The sequence below is a fragment of the Sebastes umbrosus genome, chromosome 17 (assembly GCF_015220745.1).
Source record: "Sebastes umbrosus isolate fSebUmb1 chromosome 17, fSebUmb1.pri, whole genome shotgun sequence".
NCBI classification, from domain to species: domain Eukaryota; kingdom Metazoa; phylum Chordata; class Actinopteri; order Perciformes; family Sebastidae; genus Sebastes; species Sebastes umbrosus.
Window position 1 is genome coordinate 15,148,579 of NC_051285.1, and position 18,885 is coordinate 15,167,463.

Here is an 18,885-nt window from a genome sequence, read left to right on the forward strand (position 1 = left end):
CCTTGCTTATAGGTCATTTCATGCTATTATAGGTATTATAAAGGTATATACACTGTAAAAACTTTTGTCTGTATTTCAAAATTACAGAAGAAAAATGTAAAAATTACATGTTTCGTTTGTGATTTATATGTAAACGGTCTTAGATTTACAGTATTTTTTGTAATCACAATCGTAATTATCTGTATTTAAGCTTTTCTTGTTCATTTTTAAAGATAATTATTCTGTTTTTTAGAGGTTTATGACTCTAATTTAACAATTAATTTATGTTAGAAGAAAAGGATTTCATGGAATTCTAAAAATATTTCTTGTAAAAATACAGATTTTTTTTGCAAAACTTCTGAGTTAATGTCAATTTGGGCTTTTGCAACGTAAAATTACGTGTTTCATTTGTGATTTATATGTAAATGGTCTTAGATTTACGGTGTATGACTATTCTAACAATAAATATATGTTAAAAGTAAAATATTTCTTGTACAATAAGAATAAAGGCTAATTATATTTAAGTTTTATTACTGTTTTTTTTTATTTACAGTTTATTTATGTTAATTAACGGACAGTATTTTTCTGTTTTTTAACAGATATTTTCTGGCGCCCCTGCTGCCGGAAAATTTCCGTTATTTTACACCTTCTTTTTTTTTACAGTGTAGGTATACAGTTACCCAAACTGCATAAAAGCTGGGGCTGTACCGTTCAGGTTTCTGGACTTTAAACCAGAAAATAAATTAAAAGGTGGATTAAAAGCGATGAAAATGAAGAAAAGAGGAAATATATACAGAGTAAGAAAAAGAAAAGACGGGGAACCAAAGAGAGAAAGGGAGGATAAAAAAGTAATCATAGCTCCATAGTGGCAGCTATTGTCAGTGAGTTATGGGGCTCTCGGTAATCTATGGTTTCCAACAGCAAAACAGATGAAATGTGCAGGCATGAACAACCAAGACTGCACACATTTACACACAGTGGGAAGTGGACAAATCCTCAGGCCTTGGATAGAAACCCCAGCCTGCGGTACAAGGTTTAGATCCTGGGCAGAAGAGGAGCTTTATCCCCTGCTGGCTGGCTGCAGAGATAAGGTAGGCAGCCCTCCTTCCCTCAACTACTTGGCACAGCTGTGTGCTCCAGTACACGCTACAGGCTAACCATCACATCAATACAAGAAAGAACTGAGAGGGAGAATACAAGCTGTGTTGGTAGAGAAAGACAAAATGGGACAGTGAGAGGGAGAAAAATCTCCATCCAGCATCTCCAGTGCCGCTGTTCACACTCATCACCTCCTTTCCTCCTTCCTCAATATCTGCCTGTGTGCCACGCGGCCTGTTGATTAGATTGGAGCTCGCTCCTCTTGAGTGAGAAGGTCAGGATCATTAAAGATAAATGTCCTCATTTCCCTCCATTCGTCCCCCTCCGAGAGACGAGGGAGAGGAGTGAGCCTGACAAACATCTTCAGCCTAGATATCACAAACCTAAAGCTCCGGCTAAATGAAGATGCACATTATTCATAACAATCTAAAAAGGAAGGAAATGGAATTATTAATATGACTTTGACTGTCCTCTCTTTCTATATTTCACTGCATTCTGCTCTTTTAGCCCCACAATAACTTTCTCTGACATTTCTCACTTTTCTTATTCAACAAATCACACCTGCAAAAATATGCTCTATACCTGATAAAGCGGCTCTCAAAAAGTACAAAAAATAGCACTAAAATGTATGAAAGTGTGACTTTGAAAATGCATCATGAATCATAAAACCCTGGGTGTTTTCCTGGGCTTGCAGTTTTCTCCCCTTCAGCCATTCCAGAGATTCAAATAAAACCACTTTACTTCCCCCTTAGGTCTGAAACACTACCTACAGTCTCTCAAAAACCCCTGAGAAATGAAAACATCTTCATCCGTTGGCTGTCACTGACAGACAGAGCATCCTAACTTGAGATGAATTATGTAGATTGGGGCTCTGAAAAAGTCAATGGGACAGACAGGCAGTGTAATGACCAACCGATTTTAATTACAGCCCAAGGTGAGTCACGGCAACCTGCATGGATTTCCTCCACAAAGCGTTAAATTGCATGTTATTAAATGTGATACTTGAGTGTGTTGCGATCTCGAGCAAAGCACAGGCGCCTCGCTGCCGTGACGACGGGAGGATGAGAGCCTCAATATGCAGGAGCTACAGTACAGTAGCTTCATCACAAACGTGCTGTCCTATAAGTGGATGATCTTCATTATCATAGCAGAGAGTTTAAAAACTACACTGTAATTATGTGAGTACTTTCACTGTTATATACAGTATAATTACTATAATATGTGTACGCAAGATGGAGAGATTTCCCTTCACAAAAGCCTGGAAAGTTGTAATTCACAGTGATGAAAAGAATAAAGGGGAAACAACAGTGCTTATTGGCTCAGATTTCTCCAAGAAACAACAACAGAAATCCCTTAATTACATAGCCAACACTGATACACACAATGCTGACCAATGCTACGTATTAGCTTGTGTTTATCCATGCAGTGTGTGTACAGCAGGGATGAGAGATGATTCCAGCAGGAAGATACTGGTGTTACTTAAACGTTAATTGCTTTGCACTTCAAAGCCTGCAGTTCCCAGAGGGCCAAGCGGCATGGAGACACCATACATATGTATTAATAGGGATTATGATAAGGAAGCTTGGCACATCATAACACTGCGCTGATCAATTCTGCATGTGTAGTTTCGGGTGTCTGTGAGTGCACGCGTACGTGTATTTTGACTGTGTGTCCGGGTTATCGCGCTCAGGGAGAGGGCAGATCAGATATGCATGAGAGTGATAAATGGTGCAGCCTTCCAGCAGTGAGCAGAGTGATGAGCAAATTTCATACTCAGATATTCCAGCGACAGCCGAGCCGCAACGTAAATCTGGCGTCAGCAGTCAGAGGTGGTATCTGAATCATCTGAATTAGAAATTCGCTGTGTGTGTGTGTGTGGAGAGCGAGCTTTTATTTATTTATTTAGTTTTGTAGATGGCAGCCTTCTGGAGCAGAAAAAAAGCCCCCACAGAGTATTTCTTTCTTAAAGCCCTCCAATCAGATCAGCCAAGAGGAATCTCAGAGAATACATTTTAATGAGCTGCCTTCATCTCAGGCCAATATGAGGGGGGGATACAGTCCCACCACTGCTTGCTGCTGCTGCAAAGAAGAAAGATAAGGTAGCTCTCTAGTGTGTCAAATATTAGGTTGCTGAAATTAAATCTGACACGTACTGTAGCTCGTCTTCGTCTGGTGTTTTTCTCTGTGAAGAAATGTAAACCTGCTCTGATGTGGGGGAATCTCTTACCTGTGTTATCTTGGTTTTGCTGGCTGCTCGCTGGGCTGACAGGTTGGACCGGTTGGCTGAAGACCAGCGTTGACCTCTGACCTTGACCAGGTCCTCTGCCCTTGGCTGAGCACGTGGTCGTCCTGGCGACGGCCCCCAGGCCCAGACGCAGACCTCTGCCGGAGCGCAGGAGGCTGCCGCTCCCTCCGGCCTGAGCAGCTGTCCGTGACTGAAGCGCGTCCTCAGCTGTACTCCCTTTGAAACCGGCAGACCGTCCCACCTAGAGGCCAACATAATGAAATTAACCATCACCAAAAATCTGTGAAAAAACCTATAATGTACCCTGTAACTGAAAAAAGGCTGTTAGTTGATGTGAATAATGATAATACGGGGAGCGTTCAACAAATTGTAACTCTGTTCACTTTTTTTGATTCATGAATGTGTTTGTAATGACTGTAAAAACACCTTGAAGCTTTCACAGATGTAAATAGTGTGCGTCATATATAGTCCATGGACACATATTATGATTTTCTGTGTGTGTTTATGCACAAACTGTGGCTGCCACGACATGTTTAATGTTGTATATTCTGAATTTGTGGACAGGCTGGGCAGCAAAACATATGATGCATCCTGTAATCTAATTGGCCCACACCATAATTATATTTTACATCTATCATTGCATCCATATAGACTTAAAGGTCCTATATCGTGCTCGACTTCTGGTTCCTACTTGTGTTTTGGGTTTCTACTAGAACATGTTTACATGCTTTAATTTTCAAACAACAAATTATTTTTGTCATACTGTCTGTCTGAATATACCTGTATTCACCCTCTATCAGAAACGCTCCGTTTTAGCGCATTTCAACGGAATGGCAACGGAATTGCGTTGTTAGGCAACAGCTTGGGTCCATGTTTACTTCCTGTCAGCTGATGTCATTCACATACACTGCAACAGGAAATAAACTGGGACACATTTAGAATGTTTATGTTTAAAACTGTGAAATTGTCTAAATATTGTATATTTGTGACATCACAAATGTACAGAAATCCTGACGGCTTGTTTCAAACGCACAATTTCTGAATACGGGCTGTGTGGATTTATCTGTGGATTGAGCGTTTTCATACTTTCACAGTATTTATATAGCACTTAAACCTGCTTTATAATATAAAAGACATGACAATCTTGCTTTTTACAATATGGGACCTTTAAGGGTTTGTCTTCAAACATTCTGTATGAACAAAACAAATGATTAAAACACGGTAAAAGGCCGATCATGTGCAGTCGGTAGTAATGGAAAACAAGGATCCCTCCATTTTGGAGTGTCCACAGATGTGCTTTATGCTGTGAGTAGAAGTAATAAACGATGATTAACATCACCAGCATAATTCAAGAGTAAGTGCTGTCTCTCCTGTATGCTGGACAAAATGCTAACGTGCATGCAGTGACATATAAAGCATCGAGAATCCTCTTATCCCCGCAGGGCTTTGTGCTTCAAAATGCATTAACTATTTATTTCCGCATGTTGGTGCTTGACGCTGTATGAATATGAATACCAAATGAGGCTATTTAATCAGAATCAATAAGGGATGATTTTAAAGTGATAATGAGCAGCTCTTGAGAGAGTGGGAAGATCTGTGATCAATTATACATGCTTTACTGTGGGATGGAAATGATGGACATCAGCTAGTGAAACTGATGTGCAGAACCAACAAAGAGGTTTGTCTCAGTACTTAATGTATAGAATATAATGTGTATCATGAAGTAATTATATCCTGCTAATTGATATGGGAACCATCATTATGAAATCCCATCCTTTCTTCACTGTTTGTGTGAATGTGTTGAATCTCAGCATGATATAAAGTCCTTTTGTTGAATGAGAATGAGCACAAACTACAATAGAAGTCAGAACGCAAGCTTCTTCTAAGAAAAATTTCTATTAGAAGCCTTGAAATCACATACTTCTAGTAAAGAGTGTATACTCACGTCTGATGGTGCACCGTAGAAGTTGTCTGCTTTGCTGCCCAGTTTCGGGGGTGCCGTGTGGCTGTGTGTGTGTCCGGGTGGCCTGATGCTCCGGCTCAGCATACCTGATGGGAAGATGCTCGTCTGCATCTCCTGGCGGTACTTGTCATACAGCAGATTGGAGGCACTGAGCACTGGGGCTCCTCTGGTTTCTGCGTCGGCCATGGTGGGGTCTTTAGGGCCGTCTTTGAAGGAAGCGGGTGTTTGGCCGTGTGTGTATGTTGACAGCCTGGACGGCAGAGAGGATACCTGATAGGGTCCGTCAGCAACCTGGGGCTTGAATTGAGGATTCTTCCGGACGTAGGTGATGATTTTGGGCCGAACTCCTTTCGGTTTCAGTTTAGGCGACGGGGAGCTCTCTTTGGGGCTCTGCTGGTTGTTAAGAGGCGCTTTGGGAATTCCGCTTGTGCTTATATTGGTTTTGACCGGTGCTCTCATGCAACTGTTGCCGTAGCCCTGAGCCGATGTCGTTACAGCGGGGTTGCATCCTGATGGGACGTGTCGAACCACTCCAGGGACATTCCTGGAAACGAGGTACATGGAGGGTTGCCTGCGTGGTGAGCCCTGGGGTGTCCTGAGAGGGGAGTGGGGAGGGGTAGATGACCTGGAGTCAATCCCCGTCCTGTTGGGACTGGAGCAATTCCTCCTGTATGTGAGCTGAGTCTGAGGTCTCCTCTCTAACATGGAAGGATTCGAAGGACTTGAGTTACGCCATGCGGTTGCGGCCGGCTGTGAAACTCCAGGTGGAACCTGGTTGGGCTGCCGGAGCTGTGAGACTCCAGGTGCGTTGTACAGATTGGAGAAATCTGATGGTTCGCGTAAAGACGATTTTGCGAACATTCTGTTTGACCCGTTACTGTGTGAATCTGGAGAGGGGTTGGGGGAAGGAGTCTCAGTGGGTTCCGCAGAGCTCCTCGCTCTCACCATCTCTGTCTGACAGAGGGGTCTGACCAGCTGTTGTCGTCGTGGTGGCAACACCCTCTCCTCGAATCCCGCCTTCCTCCTTTGGCCGAGCCCGCCGTCAGAGGACAATCCGTTTCTATGATGACTTCCCTCCTCCTGTCTCTGATCCTGGCTGTAGTATTGAGGACGGCCATGTTTCTCCTGAGAATACGGCGGCGGCGAGTTCTGGTTGGCGTCAACCGGGGCTACCCTTCTCCTGGTCTGGGCTGAGGTAGTGTGGTTTGTACCGGGATAAGGGTTGGTCTTGGACAGACAGAGCACTTCTCCGCTGCCATCCAGAGCACTCGACAGGCTCCCGCTGAGGTTAACAGCTGACAGACTGGAGACAAATACGTTCGTCTCAGACTTGGACTCCTTCAGACCTCCCTTCCGTCTCTCCCTGTCTCTGCCTGACCTGGTGTCCCTTCTCTCTGTTGAGCCTGTCACACATGTGTCTAGCTCTTCAGTGCTGTGACAGGCGATCCTTTTCTGCACCTCTTTGCCCCTCTGTATCCTGCTCTCCGCTCTGTTGTTGTCGTTGTCATTCCTCCTCCTCGCGCCGGTCGAAGCGGAGCTGGCAGTTGAGCTTGAGGATATGGACATGGGACCTTCGTCTTTCCCATCCCTCATACTTCCTCCGTCGTCATCCTCCTCCTCCTGATCCCTGTTTCCCAAGAACGTATGTATCTCCTGACACTCCAGAAGTTCGAACTCAGGCTCCAAACATTGCTGCTCAGAGCCCCAGATCACTAACTTGTCGGGGGATTCGCGCTGCGAGACCAAAGGAGGGATGGAGCTTGTGCTGTAACCCGTGTCCTCAATCAAACCTCTTCTTCGTCCTTGATCACCAATCGAAGATAATCGATTGGCGTTATCATCCCCAGACTGGGGGAACTGGATCTGGGTTTTGTTTCCGATCTTCTCTCCTCTGTCAACATTGACCCTCAGTCCCTGGAAACCAGTTGGGATGCTCATGACGGACCGATTCTTTTGGGCGCGCTCAAAGACACCTGCAGAGTGCTGAGGCCATCTATGGAGTTACAAGTGTTTCTTCCCTCCCTGTCTCTCCTCTCTCTTCAGGGTCTGGGTGATGATGGCCCTTCAGTTGATTATCCCAAGGACAAAATGTCATCTCATGGAAGCTTTTTCACTTCAACTCGCCACTTATCTTGCATTTACTGTGGGTTAACCAAAGCTGTCTTTGATGGCTCTTCGGGGAGATGGAGGTCCGTTCAATCTGAAATAAAAGGAAGAAAGGAAAATGTAAGAGAGGGCAAACAAGTGTGCCTGAAAAGCCTCCACTTTTGCAGAATCCGTTCTGTTATTTTCCCCCCACATAGCCACTTAAGGTGTTTTATATTTAGCCTGGCCTGGGTAGCAGCGATTTTCTGAAATCAGCTGTGCACAGCCCACAATCTTGTTCTCTTTAATGGCCGCCCATGGGACAAAAAGACACTGGCTGCACAAGAGGAAGTAATCGTCTTAGAACTACCTTGTTTCTATTCTAAAGGCATTTTTTCTCTTATAGTCTATATATAGTAATCTTATATAGTAATGCAATTCATGTCACAGCATTGATAATAGGAAGGCAATTATCACATGATGACGTGTGTTCACTATACGGCAGGAAGGAAAAAGATAAGTGAAGAAAGAAGTGGCAGATAGCTGAGGCTACCGACTGTTTGCATGTAAGTGAAGGAATCACCCAGGGGATGTCTGATGAAGACAGGCGAGGAGGAAGAGAGGGAAGGGTGCGAAGTGTTCTATAATGAGCTTTTTTTCCTCATGAGACGTTGAAAAAGAGAAGGCAGAATGTGGATAGGTTGAAAACATCTGCAATAACAGTATGTTCAAATGGTTTTATAGGGTACAACACAAGCAAACGGTGTATATAATATGCTCCAGTAAATGCATGTTCTCGATATGAAAATTATGTGTGGGTGTCGTCACGGGCAAGGAGTATAGACACCAGCTCAGGAGGGATAAATCCATACACTACAGGAGGGTTAACACTCCTCTCAACATGCCCTCCCTAACATGCCATATGGCCGATTTAGCCGATGCCACGATTCGATCGCACACAGCAACAGCACACTTTCATTTAACGGCAACATTCTGCAGGAAAACTGAGATATAAATGGTTGTGTCGATCTGAGGAGGAGACACCATTTCAAAATAATTGTCCGTGTTGCCATTGAAACATGTACAGTCAAAAGATGAGCAGATGGCGGTTGAAGGCGAAGACCTTTTGTCATATCATGTCAGTGCAGGACGCTCGCAGGATGGTTTAATCACAGGAACTACTTTGATAATCGATGAATAGATTTAAGCTATTTTTTAAGAAGAAAAAGTCAAAATCCTCTGATTCCAGCTTCTTAAATGTGAATATTTTCTGGTTTCTTTACTCCTCTGTGACATTAAACTGAATATCTTTGGACAAAACAAGATATTTGAGGACGTCATCTTGGGCTTTGGGAAACCCTGCTCGACATTTTTCACCATTTTCCGACATCGTATTGATTAATCAAGAAAGCAATCAACAGATCAATCGACAGTGAAAACAATCATTAGTTGTAACCCTGCAGTATAAAAAACACAAACCAATAAACACCCACACATCAACACACCCAGAACTTAAGTGACTCTGACATCATGAAATGACTGTCAGAGGAAAGACTTACGCTTGTCTCTTTACAATTCAATCTCTCAATAATTATGCGCGAGCTCTATGAAATATTCTCTCTCTGCCTTGAACCAGATGCATTAAAACCCACCGAATATTAATGGATTCCGTATCATTTACTCAGCAAGGAGAGCATCTTTTGTTTACTTGAAGTTATACTTAAATTGCAATCATATTCTATCAGAAACTCTCAGCTAAATGGACAGCCATCTGTCTGTGTAGGCAGTGCATAACAGTATATTTGGACCAAGATGGTCATTATGTAGTCAAATATGTGTCTTCGAACCATAACACTGAATATTTGAGTAGTTTCCAAAGTTCAAATAGAACTCCCACCCTCTAATTATAAGTGCAGCGGGGGAGTCTGTACTCATTAGCAGGTTGCCTTCTCCGTGTGTCCTGTGGCAGCGATATGTCAGTGAACTGCTAAAGAAGGCAGCTCTCACTGCCAGTGGCGCATCTGATGCTGCTCCAAGTTTGTCCAAATGCACTGGGAGGGGAAACATTCAAGGATGTGATTTGTATTCCTGAAGGTCATCTTAGAAGTAATTTGGAGATATTTTCTTGAAGAGTCTGTTAAGGGGAGCTGTTGGGAACTCTGTGAGCTGAATAATGTAATAACTAAATAACTTTTAACACTCTAAAAGACATGTTCACTTGCCACTGTATGATTATTTTATAAAAATGATCAGCTATTGGTCAAAATAATGATTTATTTACCAGTAATATTCTGCTTGAGATCAGATTGCAGAGAGGCAGAGGGTGAAATTCATTGTGGTATACAAATAGACAAACAACATGTATTATAATACGCACGCTGTCTTCTGTACTCTCTGTGAACACTGCTAATATTTACCCTCAGCTGGTGCACACAATCAAATAATTAGCTAATTATAAAACGCACGATTCAAAGAGGCGGGTAGGGGGAGAGGGATGGGAGTGGGAGGGAGACGGAGAGCTGTATTAGAGAGAATTCTCTGAGAAGACATGGTGGCAGATCAATTACGGCACTGATGTAGTACCGGAGGTTGTGCTGATGACAGCAGTCTTGGGAGGCTGAGCGCTAAGCTTGGTCACAGTGGCTGAACCACAATAAGCTGCAGCAGAGGCAGACAAAACCAATCTGGCAGAAGCCTAAACATAAATCAGACAGAGAAGAACAGAACCTGTCTGACGATGTGAACAAAAATGACCCGTTGTGATGATAAAAAGTATACAGGATCAGGTGTATCTTGGGATGCTTCGGGAGACGCGCGTTTGAGAAAGAAACTTGACAGGTTCTCCCTGCTGTCGCACTGCCTTATGTTGGTGACATACTTATTTAGATGTGAAAAGTAAAAAGGATCGCATGGGAGGGAGTGGATGAAGCAGGACTGCTGTTGGTGAGGGGCTGCATGGTGTTTCCTTTTTCACTGTAATATAAATTATGCAATTACAAGTGTAACAAATGTGGACATCTTTGATCATTAAGCTCCTTCTTGAAACACTGCAAAAAAAGAGAGTAAATACACCAGGACCATTTTTTGGCTCGATGAGTTGTGTAGTGACTAACGGTGCTCCAAGCAAATACGGTAGCTAATTTATTCCGTTACAAGTTATCCACAATGAATGTATAAGATACATTTATCTTATGCTGATGATATGGTAACTTCTTTTAGAATTAAAAGGGAGCTAATATGTTTTTTCCCTTTCCTTTAGTGTGTTACATATTTTTTTGTGCATGTAAAAGGTCTGCAAAGTTACAAAGCCCAAAATCCACACCAAACTCTCCCCCACTGAACTCCTAAACTGCCTGAAACAACTTGCTTGAAGTCCCGCCTTTTCTTCCGTAACACGGTGATGTCACCAAGTAACACATTTGTATAATACCTGCCTATAGCGGCTAGTTCGGCACGCCCTCAAACAAAGCTAGTTAGTGCGAAGCTGGAAAGGAGTCCGAAGACTTTGGTTCGGTTGACCAATCACAACAGAGTGGGCCAGCTGACCAATCAGAGCAGGCTGGGCTTTTCGGGGGGTTTTCAAACAGAGCGTTTCAGACAAATGGTGAAAAGAGGTGCTGCAGCACACCCGGTATCAGCAAAATAAAGCATCTTTTGAACACTAAAAGCATGTAAACATGTTCTAGAAACATGAAAATGAGCATAATAGGTCCTCTTTAAAATGTCTAAAACGCTACTGATTTTGACTATGTGATGGGATTCACAGCACACCAGAGAGGACCAGACTGGTATTATTCCTGCATATATGCATGCTGAGTCAATCTGGGCTGGAATATGTAATGAAGGCACTATGCGTTGTTTCACCTTTGTTTCACCGAGTTGACGTAACTATACTCGGTCTGAACTCATCTGGGAAAAACAGCAGGAAGGAAAAGATTCAACAGTCCTGCTTCTGTTGTCATGACAATGCCATATCCCTGGGAATTGGAGAATATACACATCCTGACCCCTGCGTCTTCCATCAGGGAGAAAGGTCAGCACTAGAAAGACACGGGCTGTCCTGAAGGTCAGCTCTTTGCTTTTACACTCACAGCTCATGCATACATTCTGCTGTTCAACGCTCTCACATGTGAACTCACAGCCATGGATAAATATATAAGCACGCACAAAATACACACAGCAGAATAGCTGAGTGAAAACCAGTTTTTTTTTTCCCCCACTACTCATCTAGGAGCAATCATATTCCTGAAAGTGGGTAGATAGACGCATCGCTGAAGTGATGAGAGCATGGGGCAGGATAAGATCATATCTCAGCAGTGATCAAATTCAGTGAAGGATAGGAATTTGTGGCTCGTAACCTATCAAGAGCTGCATTTAGCCACAGAAAGCCCTTCTCAGAAGGTGGGAAATGACAAGCTGAGAACGCCACACGATGGGGGACTCAGTGGAAATGAAGGGCAAAATAAAATCTAGAGTGGAGTAGAATTGGAAAAAGAGAGGAAGGCCTTCCACATTCTTCCTTTGTTTGTCTTCTCTGAATGTGAGCGAGTCTGTGTGGGTTGAAAAATGAGACAGACATGAGGTGGGAGCAATGAGACATGCAGATGGATACAAAAAGGAAGAGAGCTGATGCAGGAGAGCTACTGCTTTCTAATTAGGCTGATGGAAGGGATACATCATTTGAACCTCTATAGTATATGAGGCGAGCTATAGAGCGCTGCTACTGAAGTGAAATACTGGTATAAGCTCAAGAGACAAGCGTGAAGTATTGAAATTTCTTTACCATAAATAATGCTAATGAGTGCTAAATTGTTCCCATTGATGAAACACATGTTTTAAATTTCTGTTCTGCAGGTAGTAAATTTCATGTTAGCAGTAAGAATCTAAGAGGTATGAGTGGACCGTCCATATCCTTGGCTGTGGTCGGATAGTCTTTTTTGTTTAGGAAGGTTCCTAACTGAGTAAAATGACCCGGAAGGATTATGTGGCAGGCATGATGAGAGCTGTTTGAATTCTCTAAATGCTAAGGAAAAGTGCCTCAATGTTTCCTTTCTTATCTCCTTTAGCATAGAGTACACTGGACCATCCTTTAACAAAGGAAAGGACATAATGAAATCCCACAATTCCTTGCGGCAGCAACATTTTAAAGCGCTGTTTAATTGTACATTATGGATGATTGAAAACATCCTTCTGTTTTTGACAGGAATCCTTACTTGAAATGAACAGCATGAAGTTGGTCACTGTCAACTCAGTATTTATTCATAACACATTTTCTATGTGTTATGAATAAAGTTGCTTTAAAAAGACAACAACATCCGTCCACTGTTGTGTAAGTGCAGTCTGATTCTCTGAGCACATGAGTCCTTGGGAATTCTCCTTCACATCTTTCCTTGACCTCATGACGTTTTCCACCGAGATCAAGGAAAAGTGGTTAGGAAAAACACATAGCACGTAATTCTTTTGACTATATGACCGCAGTCCTTGTTTCTCTCTTAGGGACTGTACAAAATGTATTAGTAGAGGAGAGAGAGTCATCTTTTTCTCATCCCAGATTCTTTCTTTCTTTCGAAATTTATTGTAAAAAAAAATTTAATTTAAAATCTCATAGGTACAAAGATGGATTTTGTTTTAATATTTAACGCTGCGCTTTTTGAAACTGCAGCCTGGAAGAAACGTCCTAACATCATCATCATGTAACTGATCTGAGGAACAGTCAGTCATCTGATCTGATACATATCAGGCTATGGCATCATCTGATACATACATGTTTTCATTAAATGGAATTTGGGAGTGCGGTGAAAATACTGCAGTCCATCAGCACAGAGCGTCATTTTGTGGCTGTAACAACTGTCTATTCAGCAGCTCTTCATTTAAAAATAAAGAGTTGCTGGAATATTCACCATTTTCTTACGTATGCAATAAATATATTATTTTGAGTTAGATAGATAGATAGATAGATAGATAGATAGATAGATAGATAGATAGATAGTAACTTTATTGATCCAGAGGGCAATTCAAGTATATTGTGTGGGAGGGTATTGCATCTTTTTATAAGTCAAGGGAGGGTCCAAACAAAATATATATACAGTATAATTCTGGGGAGGTTCTTGCTTTTTACAAAATTGAATATACAGTTCATCTCCCCCTTCCCATCCCAAACATTTTCATATAGTCCCTTAAGTTCATGATGCAGAATCAAAATATAAGAGGGGATTTCAATTGTCAAGACAGGGGGATCGTGAATCTTATTTTCATTCAGTGAATCAAGGTCAAGTGCTGCACAGAATTTCATTTCAGAGAAAAAAAGCCTCCCAGAATCTTGTATATTTTGCTCTCAAAGAGCCTGCAAAGTCAAACCAAGTAGGAAGTGTAACACAACTCATTTTCATGTCAGTGTGCTGGTTTGCATTTTCAGAAACATGTGTATGTGACACCATAAAGACTGTATGTGCATATGAGCGCATTGCACACATTCACCTGCACACACATCACCACATGCACACACACTCACACACACGCACACACACACACACACTCTCAGCGTCTTTGTTGTCGGTCCAGCAGCACATGTGGCTATTACAGGAGCCATTTGTCTTTGGCACTTTGCTTTATTCCTCTCCTCCCCCACTGGAGAGCAGACAGGTTTTATAGCTCCCTTGTCCCAGGGGAACTCCGACGACACACACACACACACACACGTTCCCCCTGTGCTATCTCTCTTTCATGCACACACATGTGAATTCCAGCACACTGAAATGGAAGCAAAAGAGATGGAGGGAACGCAAATGGACAGAGCGGCGACGTGTGCGTAACCATAATTGATGACTCCTGAGTGTTAGCACATGACATAATTAGATTTAGTGTTGCAGGATTTACATTAAAATGCACCGTAGCAGTTATCCTTGCCGATGAAACTCCAATCCTCTAACACCGTACCTTGCTGTGTCTTTGCAAGCACTTAATTAATCTCTAATGACATCATCCTTGCATGTCCTTGTACACCTTATGTGTGTGTGCGTGAACTTGTGAATATCGACCCTCCAGAAAAATGTTAAGGCTTTTATACATTAAAAAATAAACCGGCAAATGCTGCACACACAAAGACAATCATCCTCTTGTCTATTTAGGGTAAAAAAAAATATATAGAATTCCTCTCTCCTTGTACTTTGTATTCTATTCAACCAGCAGGATAAAGCTTAGCGAGAAAGTCTATTCAGAAATAAGCTAAGCTTTAGTCATCCATTCCTTCTCCTCCCATCTCTGTCAGCGACACAACACGGACAGAAATAGCACTGAAATAAGCTAAACGCTCCGTTTTCACAGGAGACACAATAGACACCCTGTAGACAGAATTTCACAAGTGGTGATTCACCGAACTGTGAGTGTTTGTATGTGTGAACCAAGCAACAGCTCACTATGCACAGCTAAGGGATTACCATCACAGAGAACAGTGAGGCAGAACATGGGGAATATCCAGAAATAGTATATCCTCCAGTTGCTCTGCACTTTCTGTACAGATGTGCATCAAAAAGAACAGAGCTGCTCCTTATCAACAATCTTTGGTTCCCTGAATGCAGCACAATATAGCTCCAAACTGTATTCAATTGTCCCTTAAGTTATTCCCATCTGTTTCTCAAAAAATACCTCTTCCCCCTCTCCTCTTCCACCTTAATAATACAGAGTTAATGAGGGCAGGGCGAAGTGATCAATCCCATTTTCACCCTTTATAGACGGCACATCAGCAGACTACCGAAATAATCCCTCCTCTCTCTCCCCTTCTGTCTCTCTCACACCCACATCCACACAGTCGGGACGCCTTTTTGTACCCCAGGGGGGAGTCATTCTGTATCGCAAGGGAGAACTGTAACAGGATTTCAGCAGGATCTCGGGTCAGAGTGGGTGGTCATACCTAACTGAATAAGGAGAATGAGAAAATCAGATCAACTGCAATAAAAGCTGATTTATATCCGCATTGCGCGCAGGCATGCGGTACACGCAAGCTGGTATGAAATCGTCGGAAAATCACAATATGCCAATAATGGGATTTATTAGCTGAGGCGAAATGAAAAATGGAGGCATGTGTTTCACACATCCATCCATCCATCCATCAACGCGTGTTCACACACACCGGGTTTGTCTCTTTGTTATTCACACACAGCTTGAAACAGATGATCACAAAGAACAAAACTAAAAGCGTCACTTTCCAAATTAAACACTTGCACATGTGCATGCAAAGTTACACATGAGTACCACCTACACGCACACACACACACACACACACACACACCAACAGTCAGGCAGTGAGTCTCACTGCAGCAGGAGCAGAGACAAAGAGGCAGCTTCTCACTGGGAGGAAAACGTGGTTCGCAAAAAACACACTTACTGATGACAAATCTCCTTAATCATTATTTTTTCAGTGTTGCTTTTGCTGGGAATGAATCTCCACTAAATCAGTCCTGCTTTTCCTGTCTGTTTTTTTGTTGTGCTGTATTTGTAAAGATGGATTGTAGCTGAGATGGATAAAGGGAAGACGAATGTGCAGGAAATGAAAAGAGAAATGACAACGGGAATAAGATGAGTTGGGAACAAAAAGCAAACAGGAGCTGGTGAAGAGATTAGCATGATTAGAAAGACTGCTACAGTCTGGAGGAGAGAATTAGGAGGAGGAGGAGGAGGAGGAAGTGTGTTTATGGGTTCATTGAGCCCTGCAGTTAAAACATAGATCCAGACATGGAGGTGGCAAGCATGGAGGAGAGAGGAGAAAAAAGGGTGTCTGTCCACGCTGGCTGCTGGTTGCACCGCATTGTTATCAGCAAAAGCCCCTCCACCCACACTACCCTCACTCCTGTCGCAGAGGAAAATGTTAACTCTTGCATGGCTGCTGGGTGAAACTGTACGAGGGGGACAAAGAGGAGAGGAAAGGAGTGTGCACTTCAAATGCAAAGCAGACAAAGAATGCAGTGATAGTGGGATTCTCTGTGGGACCGTGAGGAAGTTGGCTCACACAGTCAGACATAAAGCTGGCGAGGTGAAGCAACCCAGACAAAGAGAAGCTTGAGTGCAACTTCTGAGTCACTTCTTCTGTTTATTTTTAGGAAAATATGATAATAGAAACAAATGATGCTGCAGAGAGCGAGGGGGTGAAGATGAACGGGGGGATTTCTAGTTTGTATTGCAATGTGTGAGTGTGTGTATGCATGTGTAATGTGCAAGTGGCAAACCCCACGGGGTGTGGGGGAGGGAAAACTGGCAAAGGATCAGTGAGAGGTGAGCAAAGAATAGAGCAAGCTGAGGGTTTTTTGGGGTGGTGGTGATGTGCAAAAAAATAAATGGTAATGGTTTGCGTGTGTGTCACAGACAGAGAAATTGGACAAAGGAAGGTGAGAGAGCATGTGATGGGGGCAAAGAACTGCTCAGTTTAAGGGTCACATATAGCTGCTGTTCTGGCAGATGAGTTTTGTATGTGGGTGTACAGTCCGGAGAAGTATCATGAAAAATGAATGATTCTGTGGCTCTTTACAGTCAAGTTAAGTATAGCCTCGTAAAAAAAATACTGCTGCGCACACTCGGTTTAGCTTCATTCATAGAGTAGCATTAATTTGCTTAATAAGGGCTGCAGCTTGCTGACTAATTTAATTTAAATGCGCTAAAAAAAACAGATTAAAAAACGCTGAAAAAAATGGAGCACTCCCCTTAAAACTGACTGCACAAATTCAGCAAATGGATTCACACGCATACACACAAGGTTCATGTGGACTCCCCACAGGACAGGGAAGTGTGTGTGTGTGTGTGTGTGTGTGTGTGTGTGCCTGTGTCTGTGTCTGTGTTGTGTGTCAGCGGCGGAGGCGTGCCTCTCCGTTCAACCCTCTGATGTCCTGCCTGTGACTGCAGGGGAGGAGCTACAACAAGCTCATTGCCACCTTCCAGACAAAGACGGTGTGAATTGGAGAATGTGTGTTTGCATGTGTTGACACTTCATTCACACACACACACACACACACACACACACACACATACACGCACCATCCTCATACTGAGCCAAGACAAGCCTCCAAATTGTTTCAATCTTGTCTCTACACACTAGCTACTTTTGCAAAAAAAAATACTCTATTTTTTCTCTAACACAGAAACCACTGTGGTATCAATTAACATTTTTTGTCCAAATAAAAGAGAAAAAGAAGGAATATGTGTTTTAAAAAAACACATAAGATGAAATTGAGAGGCATACTGACACACTTCTCCTCTTTCTCCTTCACTTCACTTATCATCTCAATTGACTCCCTCCCACCTCCTCCTCTGTCCTATAAAAATGACCTTGAAGGTCGCACCGGTGCGCTGCTACACTCATGGGCTTTGTGACAAACTGTCTTACCTGCAGAAACACACACACACATGCATATAAGCACCTGCAAGCACTACAACAACACACAACACACTACTGCTGCGAGTAGTGGTTTTCCTGGCAGAGATCTGCTGAAATTGATCGCTGCTCAGACACTGCAGAGGTCAGATGTAATGAATCAATCACACATGCATCAGCATCCAGAACAGCAGCCTCTCCAGCCAAGGCCACAGGCTCTGCTGCCCTCGCTTTGATGCAGTGTCAACCTCCACATTAACATGACTGGGAGGGATTGGCGAGATTTAGCTAAGATGGACTGAGAGATCCATAGACGTGGGAAGTTCTCTGATATTGGGATCGATAGCAGCAGCAGCAGACAATTCCAATAAACACAAAAAAACACACTTCTCACACATATTTTATGCACAATCTGATCGACCACATGTCTGGGCAGCGCAAGCCAGATGCTAAACGGTGTGAACCCTCACACAAGTAAACATAATAAGCGATGCACCCTAACAAAGACAAGAAAACTTCCCCCCTACCCTGCACAGTCTCAAGGACAACCTGATCATCAGACGCCGATCAATCAGAGCAAGAGACAGCCGAGTTGGAGAGATATGCCCTCAATCTGCTCACCTTTACTTCCTCCCTCCTCCCTCCCCTCTATAAGTAGCATAAAGGTGAGGCTGAGGACATGTTGCTACAGCACATAAAACATACTGTGCATTTGACTCCTCTGGCTTTGCACAGGAGTTAGAAGACACTAAAGAATAAGAGGTGAGGCTGCAGGAGCAGGGCCACCTCATTCATGCCTTTACTGGCACTTTAAGGTGAAGGGGCAGAATTACAGCGCAGATATTTTACAAAACAAAACCCCTATCTATGCTAAATTGTGCAAAAAAAAAATTTGCTCGATGGTGCGATCAGTCTGCAAACAGAGCATATTTCAACTTTCTTCACACACCGCTCACACCCCTTCAAAAAGCACTTCCATTAAATGGAAGTCTGAGTCAGCATATATAACACAACTATAAAACATATTTTTTAAAGGAAAAACTCTGAAGGATGGCGCTTTGGAATCTTTTTTTGTTTTTGTTTCTTTTACATGATGTCAGAAATGATTACAGAATGTGACATTCCCAAAAATCGTGTACAACACTAACACATAAA

At 42.8% G+C, this 18,885-nt stretch overlaps 1 protein-coding gene across 2 annotated transcripts in view; it reads right to left on the reverse strand.

The window, feature by feature from the left end:
* The window catches only part of mtus2a (microtubule associated tumor suppressor candidate 2a), a 51,259-nt gene that overhangs the window by 31,737 nt on the left and 637 nt on the right, over window positions 1-18,885 (reverse strand). For both annotated transcript variants that reach the window (XM_037747750.1, XM_037747752.1), the window contains exons 2-3: window positions 5,268-7,485; window positions 3,305-3,563 (exon numbers count right to left, since the gene is read on the reverse strand). In XM_037747750.1, the coding sequence (XP_037603678.1) occupies window positions 3,305-3,563; window positions 5,268-7,223 (2,215 nt within the window). In that variant the 5' untranslated portion in view covers window positions 7,224-7,485. The remainder of the gene's footprint in view (window positions 1-3,304; window positions 3,564-5,267; window positions 7,486-18,885) is intronic.